Genomic DNA, 18,469 nt, shown 5'->3' with positions numbered 1-18,469 from the left:
TAGAGATAAAAGGAATAGGGGCCTGGTAGTGGTAGCTAATGTTGAGGCAGGTGTTTGTGTACTTCAGATGATTTGATTAATAAAATCAAATAAATTATACAACCTGAAGAAAATGGAGTGGGGCTTGCCTTGGAAGAAATAAAATGAAGTATATTTTTCTTTCTGCCTCACTCATACATATCTTCTCACACTTTCGCCTCCCCCTTTTTTCTTTTCTCCTTCCTCTTGCTGATTTACGATGCTTATTAAGACTCTGTTTATGCCCTGAGCTTTCTCTCCTACACTGTCTAATGATAGATTTGCAATATTCATGCCCATTTCCTCCATATTCCCCTGGTCAAGTTCCAGAGTGACAGCAACTCTGATGCTTTTTCACAATAAACCCAGGAGTGGACTTGTTGCCTTTAAATAATGGGAACTGCTGCCAAAAGAAAAAAATGTTAGTCTGTTGCTCTGTGCTGAGAATAGTTACCTGGGAATCTAGCCTAGAAATTTTCAAGCCAATAGACTGATCTACAGAATTTATTTTATGATTGGAGAATCCAAAATTGGATGCTGCAGTTGTTTTTAAAAGTGTAAAGGATAAGAAGCTTTAGAGATTATTTCCAGAAATACTGCAGATTGTGAACCACATAACATCATTTATTTCACCAAACAGAAGTAGACTGTAAACCATCTACAGGCATGCACAGTAGCTGCAGATGCTCCATTCATTTTTGCCATGAAGGGTTTTCATTGTCTCCCTCGCCTACAGTACACCATGTGGGTGCGTGACGAGACTGAAGAATAACTGAGGTGGAGAGAGAGATTCTGAGAGCGATAGAGATGAAAGAGGGCACAATTGTTTCTGGGATTCTTTTTTTTTTGTTTTCTTCTCCAGTTGCCACTGGGAGCACAAATCCACCCTCTAGACTCAGTGTTTGTTTCCTTTGCTCCACAAAAGGATGCGCCAAAGTTTGGGGAGGGAAAAAGAGTTTGTGTATATGTGTGTGTGAACGCTTGGGCACTGGTCTCTGCAGGAGTGTCCTGTCTGAATGGATGATTACTGCTTCAATAGAACTCAGTAGACAAATGTGTTTGTTGTTGGGAAAACAGGGCGGTCTCCAGCAAAAGTAAAACATTTCCATCTTAATTGAACTTTCTCAGACCAGGGCCCCATCATCTATAAATGTCCTCCCATCACTGTCTGAAGATACGGATAATTAAACCATTGACATCTCACATTCAAGCTTTGACTGAAAATCTATAGGCATTCAAAATAGTAGATTACTTGCCGAATAGGTTGCCACCCTCTGTCTCTCTCCTTTGCTTTGCTTTATTTCCTCCTGCGCTCTTTGTCATCTTCAAACTCCGTGCATTTGTCTCCCATTCCGCTCCAATTCAAGCAGGTTTGGAAATGACGGGGGGATTATTAGATTATGAGATTCACCAACCATGTCTTCTCACACATCTGTTAAGTCGTTTGTTAGAGATTCAGGCTGGGCCGAGCCATCAGGCCACTCAGTCGAGCGTGTCATTATACGGAAATGAGTCTGATTGGAATCCCTTTCAATTCCACCAGGTTTCCACAGGAGCTGAATGTGGGCAAGATCAGCGCTGAGATCATGTGGAACCTCTTTGCCCTGGATATGAAGTATGCAATGGAAGGTCAGTAATGCTGCTGATCAGACAATTATCTCCTGCCTCAGGGCACGTGTGTGTGTGTGCGTGTGTGTGTAATGGATTGAATGAAATATGAAGATAAATGATATAAATTGATTGATTGATGGTGAAGAATAATAGGAAACACTTTACAATAAGGTGCACTACATTCTGATCTGATTCCCCCCTTGTGTTATACCCTGTGGATCTGAGCGTTGTTTATTGGCTGATGTCACAGTGTTGTTTATCAGCTGTGTCTGGCTGTGGTCAGCTCTACTGCCTGTCTAGATTACACTTCCCTGATTTCACTCTATTGATCACTGAAGAGAAACTGGAACTTCTTGTAATCAAGATAAACAATTGATCAGTGGCCCAACCAAAAACAGATGGGTTGCTTGGGTTTGTGTGTTTGTGTTCATGTGCAACTGTGTATGTGTTTCTGTAGTTTGGTACCTGTGTGGTCCAAGTGTTTTCACAACTAATATAAGAATCCATCCTAACCCAAAGTATTCAGTTTCAATATCAGTATTATTTTTTATTCATTGAGCATTCAGTGGTTTAAGTGATTTACAATTCAATATTCAAGTTAGACAGTTGTTGTGTGTCTCTGACTTAAACACAACTAGTGGCAGTTTATTGACACATTACTTCAATAGGCAGTAGTAGCTGAGTCCAACAGTTACAGATCCCCAAAACCTACTATAATTATACATTGTAATATTACATTGCAAATGTGTAATGTAGTCAGTAAAAAATTGTCCACATTGTGCCGGATGAAGACACTGAAAGGGGAATGTTGCACCATATGAAGGACTTGATTTACAATCTGTAATCCAGCATGGACCAAAATCAATCAATTTTCTCTACTGCCACTAAATACTCTAGAGTGTAAATCCGTCATTCTGTAGCAGCCATTGTAGTGCCTAATTTAAATAGAAAATATGCCTAAACTCTGATTCACAATCAGTATTCTTGTAATCTTCAGTAGTTTAGAATAGATTTTGTCAACACAAGTAAGTCTTTTTTTCAAAGACAGCAGAGATTTGCTGTGATCAAGCAATAAATCTCAGATCTGCTCTGCTGGCAGGAAGACAGATGTTCTCCAATATAACGTTGGTTTTGACTTCAGTCCCCACCCCCTCTTTCTCCAGCTCACCTCCCTAAAGAGAGCAAAAACCTCCAGGAGGTTATTGAACTAGCTGTTTTTTTTTAGGTTGGAGGCTTTTGGATCAAACCCCACAGGATATCAGGATATATGGTAGGGAAGCAGAATGCAGAAGGGAATTAATGGGGCTGGGATTGTGAATGAATGTTAAAATGGCTGTGTGTGTTTGTGTCTATGTTTGCACTTAAGGACTCAGCAGGGTAGCGCCCTGGGTTATGTTTTTGTGTGAATGTTTGGTCTGAAGTTTGGCTCAGCTAAAGTTTGCTATAACTAAACAGCAATGAGGCTTTTTGAGCTTCATTACCCAGAAATCATTGTACGCAGCACTCACTATGTTCTAGTTTTCTTAATCCATCTCCCCTGTCTGCCCGCTTTATGTCAAAGTCAGGCTTTCTCTAGACAAAATGCTTGTAGAACACAGTTTTATATCTGAGTTGGGTGGAGAAGATTAACATTCCTAAATCCCAATTTTGGAAATCAAATTTATTGCACCATGTATTGGGAATTGTGGTGCTCTTATCCCCACTATAACATTTGAATTTATGAAACACTGTTTTTCAATCAAATCTTGTTAAGGAGAGAGGATGTGATATTTGCTACTTTAATGATGACAAAGGAGGTAGAGAGGAAACGGTACTGGAAGCTGGGTAAACTGACTGAGGTCAAAAATTGAAAATGCTCCTTAGACTGTAAGTAAAAGAAAAAAAAGAAAGAAAAGGCAGAGATCCACCAAGACAGCTTATTGGTGATTTATCCTCATCTACACAGCATATACCTGCTGCTTTCTCCTTACCAAACCATCTTGAGTTGCTATGGCAACCAGGTGTCAAGTGAAGACACCGCAAACTGAGATATTCAAGCATATAGGAAGCATATAGATTCTGTACATGCAATATGATCTTTTTATGGAAGATGGTATAAAATGTGAATTACTTTTTGCCATAATAGTAAACAGAATGCGTCAGATTTTAATGAGACAGGTATAAATTCATAAGTGTGTGTACACACATGGACGTATATATCTGTGGTAATGAGCAGCTATAAAGCAAAGTGTCTGGATTATGTAAGATGAGATTTATGTGAAAGGATTAACTGATATCTTGGTTGAATATTTGCCGAAAACTAATGAAGCAGCGGTGACGACCATCGGTAACCTCTGTCTCACTTCAGTGGCATAGTTGAAGTTTGTTATTAGATGTTCTCAGACTTCCCCTGCCTTTTGTCAAAAATTGGATGTCGCTGCTTGTTAGCCTCTTGCCTTCCTGTGCCCCAAAGAGAAAAAGCATTCTGGAAATGATTCTTCCATCAAACTCGCTTCATCATCTGGCAATGCAATATTCTCTGAAACTGTGCATGTGTTTGTTTACCGGATGAACAGTGACATTGTTACAGTATGTTTGTTGTAACGCAAACCAGCAGATTTTGCACATAATAAAATCCAGTGGCATGCTGTGAAATTAAGTGTAGAAGATTGTAGTAATTCAGTAATCTGATTTGAGGAATTCTAACAGTCCAAGCTGTTAAGAATTGCTCTGAAATAAAGTGAATATCAGCAAGTAATGTGTTTTTTTTAATATATTTCTCTAGCAGTTGTCATATATAAAGCCAGAAGTGGGGAATTGTGTTTTCCACTGAAAGCTGAGCTTCATCAATGTTTTTTATTATAAATAAAAACATTCACTCAAAAAAATTCAGATATAGCACATATGTTTTTTGCAGCTCATGTTAAAGAGCAGATCTGAAAATATCAGTGGTCATTTCATTGAGATGGCAAGGAATACTGCAAATATTCATCTTATTATATTCAGTAAATAACTGTAGAATAGTGTGTTATCAGCATAAAGCTACATATTCAGTTAGAGACACACTGAATTTAAATTATGTGATTTTTTTCAAGAGATAGATAATCAACAAAACTTATCCTGTAACCTGTAGGTTTTTGTTTCCTTTTTAAACAATTTCAGAGGCAAACACTGCTGAACACTATGTACTTGTGTTCATGTTTAGTCAGGGAGTGATTAAATAACCAACATACAACTAATTCAAATGATAACCTAAACAAAACTACACTACTTGACTTCAGGTTTATCGTTTTCATTTGATTACATACTGTTTTATTCTGATTTTATAGTTCTATAACTATTTAGATCATTTGTCTTTTCACTGTATTAAGGATAATATACACAGTTAGATAAATCAGTAAGGAGGTAGAGATAGAGAGGGCAACTTTGGCTTTGTGTTTGTTGGTGTGCATATATCTGAGTCAGGACAGCTGGCCATGTGACCACCTAGGGTGTTACTGACTGCTGTCACAGCAGGTTTGGCCAGTGTGTGTGCAAGTTTGTGTGTCTGATTTGCCTGAGGGTGTCCATGTTACAAAAGGAGACAAGAATCATGGATGCACTCAGTCACATATACACTCTTTCTGGCTCCTTGAGCCTGAACCCTCTTCCCCTGCTCTGCCTCCCCTTGCCTCCTCTTGTCAGTACATCACTGGCCACCCACAGCAACACGTGCCAGGAAGAGGACATGACTGTCATGTTCCTCAAAGGAGCACTTTGTATGAATTATTGCTCATTTCTTGTTGGTCCTACTGGCTGTTGGAGTTCCAGGTTTGGTTTGGTGGAGACAGGCTAGTCATCAAATGAAGGAGAGTTTGACTCTCCTCATAAACCACATAACACTGTGGTGCAAACATGCACACTACAAACCACATAATGTGTTTTAGTGACTGATTGTAAAACAACATAAAAAACACAGATGGTGCCAGTTGAAACTTGCAACTTAACATGACACAGCAGAACCCACTTTTTGTTTGATCTAGTGCAATCCTCACTTTTTAATATCCTTAGTTTGAGAGAATGGTGCTATCCTGCTATGGACTTCCTATTAAACGTTATATAGTTCTTCATAATGCATTGTTGTTGTGTAACCAGTGTACCTAGATATCATCTGGATGCTAAACTGATTCTCTGTAAAACTATATATTATCAAAAACCGTCTTAAAATTGAAAATACACCTCATGGCTAAATGGACTTGCTAAAATTTTAGTCTGCTTGCAGTAATTTACCATAGTAAAAAAAATTTACTATACATCAAATTGTATATCAGATTCATTACATGTTTATTTTTTCACTTTTAATTATTAAGACACTGGGCCTCATATGTGTTCAAATTGTTTCATGCTGCACTGGATGGTGAGAGGGCTGTTTTTACAGAGAGAAAGGAGTGCAACTAATGAACCCTCTTTAAAGAATTCATACAGTGACATGCAGAGTACTGCGTGCAACATAAGCTAATGTTACTCAAAGGCTCAGTTAGTTTGAATAGAAAAGTTCCATAAAAAATATATACTTGCATTTACTGCGTTAATATAACAGCATCGAATTGTAAAAGAGGGGGGGAGGATAGAGACATGCATGTGTGTGGAACATGCATAGATGTGTGAAAGGTTGAGCATAAAAGAGATATGGGATACTGTGGAAAAAATGTGTGCCTACAGACAGAAGAACATGAATAGTTATATGTTAAAGAAAGCAGTGAAACTGTAGGGGATTTAATGATTCTACTAACGGCTCACTGCTTTCTTCAAAGATTGGTCTCAAAACAGTCGTTCAGCTTCACATTTACAGCTAAGAACTGTCAGTGGAACACCAGCAATTGATTGTAGTCGACTGTACTTTCAGGGCGAGTAAGAAAGCTTTGCTTGGGTTGCCTTTGATTCACTAACACTTGTATATGTATGCGTGTGTGTGCGCACATGCTGAACACACATGGATCCTGCAGTATGTGCATGTACTGTGTGTGTTTTTTACACAGTGAATGACCATAATGAGGTGGTAGAGGGTAGGAATAGTGAGCCAGTCCAGGTTGTCTTTCTCATTCAGACAAATGGAAGTAACACACAGTGACCTGTTTACGTAAGAAGGCACAGAGAGCTGGCAGATCGGCTGACTGAGACACCCTGAAGGAGGCGGGCCAGAATGTCCTGCTTTGTTGGTCTGTGTTTCTCCGTTAGTGTGTGTCTGTGCATGCAGGCGTGTCTGTGTGTGTACAACCGCGCATTTGTGCCAGCGCTCAGTTGTGCAAGTAAGAAAGAAAGAATGAATGAGAATAAAAGAGGAAACTGTGTGCGTGTGTGTCTGTGTGCACACATGTGCTCGCGCATTACTTAATGAAGTCTTTGATGCATCCTCAGCTTCCTGCTCCGAGGCCTTTGGTGCCAGTGCTGGTGCAGAAATGGATGCTGCTAATTTTAGCATCTCTGTGTGGATCTCTGAATGTGTGAGAGAAAGAGAGCAAGCGAGAGAGAGAGAAGGGTAGGAGGGAAAACTATAAGAGAAAAGATAAAATAGGAGATAGAGAAAAGGAGAAGGAGGATGTGAGAGAGTGAATGACTGTGGCTGTGGTTGAACTCCCTCACTCATTCACTCTGTAGTTGTAAGATGAGTTTTCCACACACTTATCAGTCATTATCACCATTTTCCATGTCCAATCAGCAGATCCCAATAATCTCAGCAATATCTCAACGATAATTAACCCTTTATCAATAATGTATGTTTTGGCAACTAAAGGATGGCTTATCAAGAGGAGAAAAAGTAGTAGCTACTTCAAATCTTCAGAATACTTGTGATGAAGTCCGACAGTACATGTTGTATATCCACTGTATAGCTGTTTAATGGCCATGGTCTCTGGAGCATGTCATTAAAGATCCAATGCTCCAGCAGCCCATTAACTCATCTTCAGCCTGTTGGAACAGCTTCACTCTGCAGAATATTTTAATTGAATTTCAATTAATGTACCTCAGCAGTGGGGGTTTTGTTTCCACTGAAAGACATTGTTTACGGTGCTGGGGCATAGCTATAGGTTACGTGTTGCAGTACGATTTTAATAAGCTAGTCTGTTTTCCAAGCGTTCGCCTCTAATGCCTCTCTGCAGTTTTCAGCATATCACTGCACACTTAATTCTGATCTCCCTGCACCTCGACTAACAAGTTATGGCTTTTCATATTGATAGAATTTATAAAGCACTGAGGTCCCGTTCAAGCCTTACAGGTAGTGCATCAATTTTCATACAGAGAGATCTCATAAATTCTTTAGAAATTCTCTCCATCCAGTGCACAGATCCACCTTCAGGAGTTTTGTGCAAACATGAGGGTCCTGAAGAAATCCTTGCACAATTTGTTATTTTAGTATATATTTTTAATGAAGTGATACTGAAGGAAAATAAATGTATTTATAATTGGATGAATAGATGTAAGAGATTTCTCTTACATTTGTGAGTCACATTGGCTGCGTCTTAATACATTATATGTTTGAGTCACATCAACAGGAATTAGTCTCTGTGGGCCCTGGTGTTAAAGCAGAGCTGTGTCAGTAGGTCCTGTGATACAGCTTAGGAAACCCTTTGACAGAACTAGGTCAGGAGCCAAGATGAAGGAATTATGTCACAGAGAAAACTATACTGGCCTTGGCTGTCATCTTTTGTCCCAAACAAATCAGTCTAACCACATGCTCCTATAGATATATTCACTGAATGGTAATTGGAGGATGGAAATGCTGTGGTGAACCACTGCAGTTCATCATAATATCCACAGCATTTAAATCAATGAGGCAGAGAGTGAGTTTGTCTGTCCCTGTGGGCCGAGTCAAACAAGATGACATCCTCACCAGGGACCTTGAGCCTACTCCTCCCTCAGGACAGCCCACACTGTTTACCACCAGCAGGGCACAGAGGCACACACACACATACAACAACTGTGTATGAATACACAGATGCACACACACAGGCAGCGCATACACACACAGACTTCATATGAGGGCCCTATTTTAATGGCCTGATTGCAATGCTAGCTCATGTGCTTACACACAAATGAGAGTGCATTCAGACACACCTGATGCTTTTGTGAATATATGTGCATGTGCATGCTATTTGCAAAAGAACAGTTGAAGTGGAATATAGGACTGGTGATTAATCATTATCTTCTCAGCCAGTCACATTATCTGTGAAACAGCTGTTCCAATCACAATGGCCTGTAATGAAAATGTCTCACCCAATGGAGAAGAGAAACCAGACCAAGCATACTGTTGTTGTTTAACCGTGGTTTACAATGCATAAGAGTAGGAAAACACAGGTCCCACACATCCCTCCTTCAAACTAGAGAGTACAGGTGGAATACATGGCAGTCCTCCCACTTCAGCCAAATGAATTAAAGGGATGGACTTCATACAGTCTACAGGCAGTTGTGGATGACAGATGCTGCTGATAATTAATTCATAGTGTGCACTTTACACATTTTGCTTCACTGTCATTCTCACTATAATCACAGCAACTTGCATTTTTTATGGTCAAAATATGTCTTTTAGTCAAGGAATTTGTCCTCAAGGAGTTTTTTTTAAACATATCCCATATATTGACATAGCTGTAAAAATAGACCTTGTCATTGGCAGTCTGTTCTCGTTGGGCAGTCAGAGTTCCAGTTCTCACAAAAATTCAAACACTCCACTTGCTATCTCATTTGCAGGCAGCTGCTGTATTCTTGTGGCTCCCTTCATTCCCTTGCATCATTCATAGTGTGCAGGGAATGATCATGCCATACAAATAAATAATGCATGTTTCAAGGTCAGTAAAATACCACATTGTTGTGCTGTTTGTTCCAGTCTTTGTACTGCTACAAGAATTGCAAACATGCACGTACGTACACAGTATGTGGAGTGCTTTCTTATTTGTAATGTGTCAGTCCATGTGACACCAGGAGGAGGCCTCAGGGGGCTGGATTTGCATAAACAGCATGAATAAATATGTACTTACTTACCTTCCAAAATTGACAGGATTGCCCATTTGAAAAAATCTGACTCTTAGGTGTACAAAATAATTACTATCATGGAAGTGAAATTCATCAATGAACGATAAATGAATCATATTGAGGTTCAACAGCCTGTAATTACATTTTTGAGGAAGCCTTGGCTGTCTTTTAAAAACACATGGAGAGTCTGTTGTCCCTCTTACCTGGAATTCTTAGATATAAAATATTTAAAAACATTTTCTGAAAAGAGAAAAAAAAGATGACTCAGACTGAAGTCGGACAGTGCCTGCATGTTTTATTGCAGGATTTTTAAAACACTGCCTCCTGCAGCATCATTTTCCTCAGATTCCCTCTTCTATTCATACAATCACATTGAACCCAGTGTGTGGTAAATTATATCCTTCTGCTTTCATTCAGAGTGTGCAAAGAAGCACATTCTGTCCCTCTGTGCCTTAGATTTCTAGAAAGTGGATATGAGCTTTATGACTCCTAAACTGAAGAGTTTTGAAAGACAAAAGCTGTTCAAGGATTTATCGCTCTTTTAACTTCTGGCAGGTATTTCTATCTTTATACTACAGATTTTGAAGCTTGAAAAGAAAAAAAAATGCTATTCAAGAGTATTTGGGTGAACAGTTCCATTCAGTAAATGATATACAGACACGAATATAGACCTTTGTTGGAATACATTTGTATTTAACAGCTAATACATCAGTAACACTGATCTAAGACAATAAATTTGGTTTGAAAATTGAATATATACACCAGTCAAGTACAATCTCTGTTTTAAAAAAAGGACACTAGACTCTTCCCTTAATTCAAATAACCCAAACTTGTTGATCTCTTTGGTCATGTGAATATCTTACTGATATTTTTATACATAAAGAACAGCTTTATGTGAACATAACCCCCTAGTTAAGCATGAATCTCTTATTTTTGGAAACAACAAAGGACAGCAAAAACCTTTTCGGCAGTAGAAACCTACATAATAACACTGATTATGTACATGTATATGTATGTATATAATACATGTGTCTGAGAGGATATAATGCAGACACACACTCTGCAAACATACATATAGCAAGCTAACAGAACCTGGCTGGAAGCACCAAACAAAACACCTGCTGACCTCTACTTTTCTGTCTCCCAACTGACCTCCATCCTCCTGGGGTGACTGTGACTGTGAGTGTGTGACAGTGAGTGTGTGCAGTCAGAGCTTAGGGCAAAAAGGTTGACAAACTGTGATTGTGTGGGTGTAAGTGTGCACATGTGTGTGTGTGTGTGTGTCCACCCTGTATAAGCTGCCTTGCAGTGCCAGCTCAGATATTAAAGTGGTACTGCCACAGTGGATCCCTCTCTTCAGATTACGCAGCCTCTGCAGCAGAATAACTGCAGGTATTCTGTAGTAAAACAATCTCAACTCAATATTCACAATGTTTGAACCACCTGCTCCTCCCTATGACACAGTCCGGCCAGATGAATCCAGGTGAGAACTTAAATCCCTCAGCAATTGCAGCCATCAAAAGCACTTCAACCATGAAGGTTAGGTGTAGATGAAAGCAGTGATCCCAGCCATTTTCTACTGTTCAGCTCCAAAAGAAAATAAATGTAAGGTGCTGGGGTCATTGTGGCTTTTCATATCAGTAATCAGCAGGACATTGGTAAACTTTAAATAGTCCTCTAGTGTGGCTCCAGGGATTTGTGAAAAGATGTCTGTCAAGATATTAAAACCTGTATGTATGTGCATGTTGAATCCACCTCAGTTATTGGCAGTGTGAGTTGAGAAAAATAACTTGGATAGGAATGCTGCTCTCCACGATACTTCTCATTTCTCTGGATATTTTAAGAGGTTACTCCTGTGCTGTTTTTGCAATGAATTTCACACAGATCACTCATCTGCTGTGATTTTTAAGGTACTGTCTCTGACTCTCTGTTACCTAGGTATGTGTAGCTGTGGTGGCTATCAATTTGTTCTTATATTTATCTTCACATCCTCTGCTTCTGCTATAATGAAAAGTAACATCAGAGACAATTTCTCAGGAGGAACACTGTAAACCTTTCCATGTGTTGGGGCACGATCATGTTCCATCCAGTTATCTAAGTCAAGTTTTCTGTTAAGTGCAGTCTAACCTCAGTTTTAAAGCAGGTTTGAAATGAGCTGCAGTAAATAATGCAACAGACTGACATGAGTGTTTCTTCTCCATTCTAAGGAGGAAAATATTGCATTGTACATTTGAATACATTATCATTCAGGTAAATATGTTAATTACACATATGTAAATGTTTTCCTCTGAGCTTAGAGAGGAGTGTAGGGCGGCAGGCGATGCGCTATTCATCAGAGTAAGCACCCAGGTTCTTATCAGGATTAAGGAACGACAGCTAGGGTGCAGTGCTTTGGAATTAAACATGTCTTTGATGTTGTGTGGATGTATGTATTTTGTATCTGCAGAATACAGAGTGAATATGTGTGTCTGTATTTCTGCTTTACTAGTTAGAAACACCTGCTGTAAAATTAAAGAGAAATCTGTCATGCTCCTTTCAGTTCCCTGCTTCTTTAGCTCCGTTTAAGACCTACAGTCTGGTGTCCACACAAAGCCAGATTTTACTTAGATGTATCTGAGATGGACTACAGTTCACGTATGGCAATAGAAAATGTCTCAAATGTATTTAAAATTACCATTTATGATCAGATGCAGCTTCCCCACTCCCCACATTTTATCTGTAGAAAACTGCAACAGCTGTACACTGCCACAGAGAAAAGGATTACATGGCTATTTGCATACTGAATAAAAAGTACACAAAAAAAACTCAAATGAAGAAAGAAAAGGTTGGACAAAAAAGTGAAACCAAAGCAGTCAAGAAGAGTCACAGAGAGGAGCCAAGACACACACACACACACACACACACAGGAAGGAGTGGGGTGAGCGAGAGAGAGCATAGAGATTTACCTCAGGTAAGGACTGTTTGTCATGGAGTACATATAAAGCATTTAGCAGGTAATTATACAGTGCAGTTGCGGATGGTTTTGTGTTCTCATGACACTTTAATGTTATAGCACCAACTATAGACTGCAGTGTACCTAGTTCACAGCCAACCAGGGATCTTTGTTGCATGAGCATCCCTCCTTAGACCCTGCCTGCCTGGTAAACACCTGTGTGCAGTATTTGAAATCCCACCACCTCCACTTTATAATTCAGGCATTGTATTATAAAGCTTCTGATTATAGCAAAGATTGTGAGAAGGTTGTCGACTGTTGGTAAGAAATGGGCTGCAAAGTCAGACACAACCACACACCACCTTCAACCTTTGAACCTGATACAGCTGTTACTCACACGACCACAAGAGGTTGCTTGTAAGCAAAATGTTAACAGGTTAAACAAACAGCCAATGCTTGCATTTTTTCTGCTGTACTAAGCCTTTGCTTTGCTCCTCTCTTAGTGTTTAATCTCTATTCTGTCTCATCTGTGTTGCAGTGATGGTTTTTTCTATTTTTATTTCAATGATACAACAAATGCTCCCACGGTCCTCCGTACTGCCATGATATTTCCTCATCTTCGCTGTTTCTCCTTCTTCCTCTTGGTGCCATTGTATCATCTGCAGGAATGTGGCAAAGACAATAGCAGTTTACCCAGCATTGCAGTCGCAGAGTAGTTTTCTTCTCATTTTCTTTCTCCCTTGTTTTATTCTCTTACGTCCCATATCCCTCACGCTCTTTCTGCATCATTGGTTTCCTTTCTTCTCCCTCATCTCTTCTTTCTTCACTCCCTCTCTTGTACCATCACCATCCATTTCTCCTCCAGGGGATCCCATGGAAATGTTTAATTGTTCTGAAATGTCTACAGTGAGCTGGACTAAATGACTCAGCAGCCATGTCAGCTGACATAAAAGTCTAATCCATTTTAGCTTCAGTTTGTTTGCAGTCATTTCAAGGGCTTTCTTTCTTTTGAAGAGAGCAGGACGTATTCACAAGCTCAGTTTTATTTTCTCTTTCTTTGATAGCTCCAGGCTGTACATAATTGAGCCCGTTAAGATGTCAGATTAAAAGCAACCACTGCTACCCAGGTCCATTTTATGTTTATTAGCATATTTGCACATTTTTCTTAGTGTGTGTGTCTACTACTGCCTTTTGAGTTTTTTTGCAAGGAGAAGCTGTTCAAAGAAGCAGAATAAACAGAGCACATGCAACATATTCATATTTTTATTGCACTGCAGTGCTGACTCACAGACTTATCTGTATGAGAATTGTGATCTCATTGAATACTGTCCATGTTAACATGTGTTCTCATGTTTTAATCTACATTACAGAGCATGACAAGCACCGCCTATGCAAAAGTACTGAATACATGAATCTTCACTTCAAAGTCAAATGGTTCCATAATGAGTATGTCCGTGACCTGCCGGCCTTCAAGGGTGTCCCACCTGAGTATTCTCTGTAAGTGTCTCTCATTTTCATGCACATGTACATGCAGAGTCACACAGACGTGTTCACACATATTTTGCGGGATGAACAAAAGTAGAGGGAATTGGAGAAAAGTAAATAAAAGTAAAATAGTACAAAGTAGAAAGTGATTGCAAATGCATAATAAAACATGGAATTTTATTGCTTGTAACACCCCAGCTAGCAAACAAGGCATCAGGAAATTAAGAGAAAGAGATTGAATGACTCAGATCTGAGGGATCTGTTGCAAAGAAAAGTAGATAATGTGCTTCACGGTTACATATTTCTCTGGTCATTTCTGTCACTAATTATTATCTACCTTCACCAGATAAGGAATTCTTAGTGTCACTAGCAAAACAAAATTTAAAAATCTTAATAATGAAGTCAAATAAATGATATTTACACACTGTAAATAAGATGAAAAGACAAAAGTAGGAACCCAAAGACTGATCTCTGTGGAACAGGAAAGTGTTTTGTAGCTTGAGGAAACCAGTATTTAAAATAATTTGTAAATAGATTTAAAATCTTATTTCAGTATTACACATAAACCCTAAGGAGGAAGATTCTGTTATAATCAACAATTTGAATGTGATGAATATAAATCACAGTGGCTCAGATCAGTTTCTGGTTGAATCTGACTCTGTAAAACTGTCATGTTTGGATAATCTGTGCTGGCAGTTTATTCCAACAAACCCTTAAACAAGCTGATCATAAACTGATTTGGATGAGAAAGCAAATTTATAGCCTAAAAGCATGTTGTTGTTGTTGTTGTTCTTTTCACGTATCTGTTTTCCATTGTGCATGCATAATCATGTGTAGCAAAGCAGGAATAGCTGCAATATAAACACGTGTAACACAAGCAGGGAGCGCAATGCCCTCTCCCATCCTGCCAGTTTATCAGAATAATGACTCGCCCTCCCCGTCTCCAACACTGTCACTCAAACACCATCTCTGGCAGGACCGATTTTTCCAGAGGCATACACACATCATACAAACACACGCTGCTCACACACGCAGTCTTTCTCTTTCGTCTGCCTGTCTCGCTTCTCTTGTCTCTGTCGCCACACCTACCTTATTTATTGGCCTTCCCTCCTGCAGCAGATGCCCTTAGAGTGAGTACAAAGCAGTTTTGAGGGGGGACATCCGTTGCTCTGAGGACAAGCTCGGGCACTATATTAAACAAAGAAATGACAAAGTGAAACAGACAGAACAGCATTACTATTCCACTAACAAAAGTACTTCCTCACCCGACTCATCCGTTCCAGCCTGTCCTGTCCTCTGCCGTCCTCTGTCTGAGCCTCGCAGTCTAATCTGTCCACAAACTGAAACCTGATATCAATGCCTGTATGAACTGCAGCCTTGGCCAAAACCACACAGAAATCTGCTAGGTCTTTTCAGAATACCTTTTTGAGTATAACGCAATTTTCATTGATCTACCTTAAACACAGTGGTTTCCCTATAATCTTTAAATAACTAAAAAGCCTTGGTCACTGATTTGTTCTCATACAGTAAACCCTCACTCATCTGGCACTCCGGACAGATGAAATGATCCAACTGTGGTTTGACCCCCCCCCAATGACAGAAAGCTTTTCTTTTTTAGGTGGTTCGAGCCATTTGTTATTCAGTGGCTCGACGAGAACGAGGACGTTGCCATGGATTTCCTGAATGGAGCGCTGGAAAGGGACAAGAAAGATGGAGTGAGTACAGTTATTCCTCAATATGTAGCTTTATATTTTACCAACAAAGCCACTTAAGACTGCTTTATTATTCCTGGCCTGCTAAGACTGAATTTACCTCTTGAGGAAGAGACAGGGTGTGGGGATGAAGGAAATTTCACACAGTCAAAAACACCCCGTACCCAGAGACATCACAAGACAGGAATATGAATGAAATTTCAATTAAAAATTGATAAAAACAGGAAGAAAAACATAATTTTTAGGGCAGCGAAAGGCACAGAAGGATATTAGGCAATAATGAGAGGAAATGTTCTAAAGCCTCACAAAACAAGTTAAGTGCAGAAATTAGTGCAAGATATTGATGCACCTTCATACATCTTTATATGCATCTGTGGTACTTTTTATTAGCAGGCAAGTATAGTTTTAAAGACTTTTCTTACAACTAATCATGTAGAGAAGCACTTACAAATGCTGCTGTCAAAAGCTGTTTGAAACATTGCATTGCACTATAGTTTTTTTATAACTTAACTGAATCATGAAAGCAATTTTAAAATACACTTTTTTTTTCATTTATACTGTCAGTAGCACTGTAAAAACAGACCAATACTTATAAAGAGACACTTACATTAGTAGTAGTTCATTTTCTGTTAGCACTGACTGAGAAGTCTTCGTCAGGATGTCCATCAGACACAGTTAAAAGTTAAATCCATGATTCATTTTTTATTGAAAACATGAAATGTCTAATTAAATATGACTTTTAAGTCAATCATGAATGAACATTGTAATTTATATACATTCAAGCGATATCGCAGAGTTCCAGAGAGCTGTGTGCTAGGTTGTTAGTACACCTCAGCAGTTATTGAGCATTCACACATAAAAGGTTAACACTACATCTCTGTGCTGCAGCAGCATCATCAGCAGTAAGTGATCTAGATTCCTGTTCTGTGAGTGATGTTGTTATAGAGTAATTGGAGCATTGATGAAATGTTCTCTTCAGCGTCCTAAATATTATGAGGTGCTTAGATGTCTTAAGATCTGACATTCTACATCTGTCTTTCCCTCTTTTCCTTACCCTCTCTTCCTCCCAACCGCTTTATCACTCTCTTCTACCCTTGTGTCCCTGTCTCAAACTATTTCTCTTGCTACAGTTTCAGCAAACCTCGGAGCACGCCCTCTTCTCTTGTTCTGTGGTGGATGTGTTTACCCAACTAAACCAGAGTTTTGAGATTATCAAGAAGCTGGAGTGTCCAAACCCACAGGCTCTGGCTCACTTCATGTGCCGCTTTGCAAAGGTCAGGCTCTTTGTAAAGGCCCCCCAGAGAACTCTGAATACTCCTGCTGGGACTAATAACTCACAGTTAAAGAGTTTGCCATTGATCTAAGGAGACTCTTCAGTATATTTATTCTGTTTGATATTACCTTGTTATTAGATTGTGGCAGCTTAAAGTTTTTCAGTGAATTCCAGAGATTTAATAATAGAACAGCAAACAAAATGTAATTATAAAACTGTCTCTCTCTTTCTCCCTCCATACAGACTATCAACAAAGTTCTTCTGCAGTATGCTGCAATCATATCCAAGGACTTTCCTCAGTATTTGAATAAGGAGAACGTGGTAAGTGCCCACTCAAAGTCTTCACATGTTAATATCAAAGATTACATTTCATTTGCATCAAAGTTTCTTTGATGCAAATGAAATGTATGTTTCCGTGTTTCCATGATGACTGTGTCTAACAGCGGTTGGCATGGAGACCATGTGGAAAATGTTTCAGACAGAAGCCCAGTCTTCTCTATACTGAGCTCTGCCCTGTCTTTTGTAATGCTCTTAACAGTCTCTATTAAGTGAGATGCAATTATTCATTTCACAGCCCAGAGCTGATGAGGGGGGAGTCATTGGTATTTTCTGTGCTCTCTATCCATTGTTTAATGTGACGGATGGCCAAACGCAGAGACTTCTGAGTGGCCTAATTATCCACAGTGGTCTTTGAAGTTGAAGTGAGAGATAACACACACACAGAGTACTGGCAGAGGAGGCAGATGTTTCTGTACAGTGTTGACAGGCTCATTACAATTGTCCCAGAGAAAAACATGAAATGTCCCTCCTCGAGATGGGACTGAAGAGACAGTTGATGGAAAAAAGGTAATAAGGAACAGATGGAGTTATACAGTGGCAGGATTACATCACATTAAACCTAATCTCCAATTTGTTAGACTGTCACTTATACAATACATGACATGCATCATAGCCATCTTTAACAAGAACATATGTTGCTAAGAGCTCAAACATACATTAAGAGAGAGCAGTGTCAGTATTAGTAAATATGAGGATCTATGTAGAGCAGTGGTTCCCAACCCTTAAAGGTTCTCTATGGAGTTTTAGACCTCTAGCAGCACTATGGAGTTTTTCTATGAGACAGTTCCTGTTTTGTTTATCTCATGCACACCCACAAGGAGGTATAAGCACATGTGCCTGCATAGGTGACACGATACAGAGTCCTACCAATGGTGGCATACTATAGCAGACATCAACACACCAAGATGTATAGCTGTGTGTCAAAACAAGAGGCAGAGAAGAAGAGGGCAACTAGTAAGGAGTAGAGGAAACTAGTAACTTTGGCTGTAAACAATACTGGGTTTGCATGGAAAGGATGGAAATGCATTTGACATGCTTGTTAGACTCAAGGTTGGATCAGCTACACAGTGTGTTTTGGTGAGTAACACTGAATGTAACATAACATTTGGTTATTTA

The 18,469-nt window shown here is 39.4% G+C and overlaps 1 protein-coding gene across 3 annotated transcripts in view; it reads left to right on the top strand.

The window, feature by feature from the left end:
- Positions 1 to 18,469, top strand: part of LOC108876972 (protein unc-13 homolog C) — a 102,763-nt gene that overhangs the window by 62,468 nt on the left and 21,826 nt on the right. For all 3 annotated transcript variants that reach the window (XM_018666839.2, XM_051077166.1, XM_051077160.1), the window contains exons 18-22: positions 1,562 to 1,647; positions 13,915 to 14,041; positions 15,648 to 15,744; positions 16,872 to 17,015; positions 17,258 to 17,335. In XM_018666839.2, coding sequence (XP_018522355.1) covers positions 1,562 to 1,647; positions 13,915 to 14,041; positions 15,648 to 15,744; positions 16,872 to 17,015; positions 17,258 to 17,335 — 532 coding nt within the window. The remainder of the gene's footprint in view (positions 1 to 1,561; positions 1,648 to 13,914; positions 14,042 to 15,647; positions 15,745 to 16,871; positions 17,016 to 17,257; positions 17,336 to 18,469) is intronic.

This window comes from Lates calcarifer, linkage group LG2, assembly GCF_001640805.2.
Source record: "Lates calcarifer isolate ASB-BC8 linkage group LG2, TLL_Latcal_v3, whole genome shotgun sequence".
NCBI classification, from domain to species: domain Eukaryota; kingdom Metazoa; phylum Chordata; class Actinopteri; family Centropomidae; genus Lates; species Lates calcarifer.
This window is presented reverse-complemented; position numbering and strand designations above follow the sequence as displayed.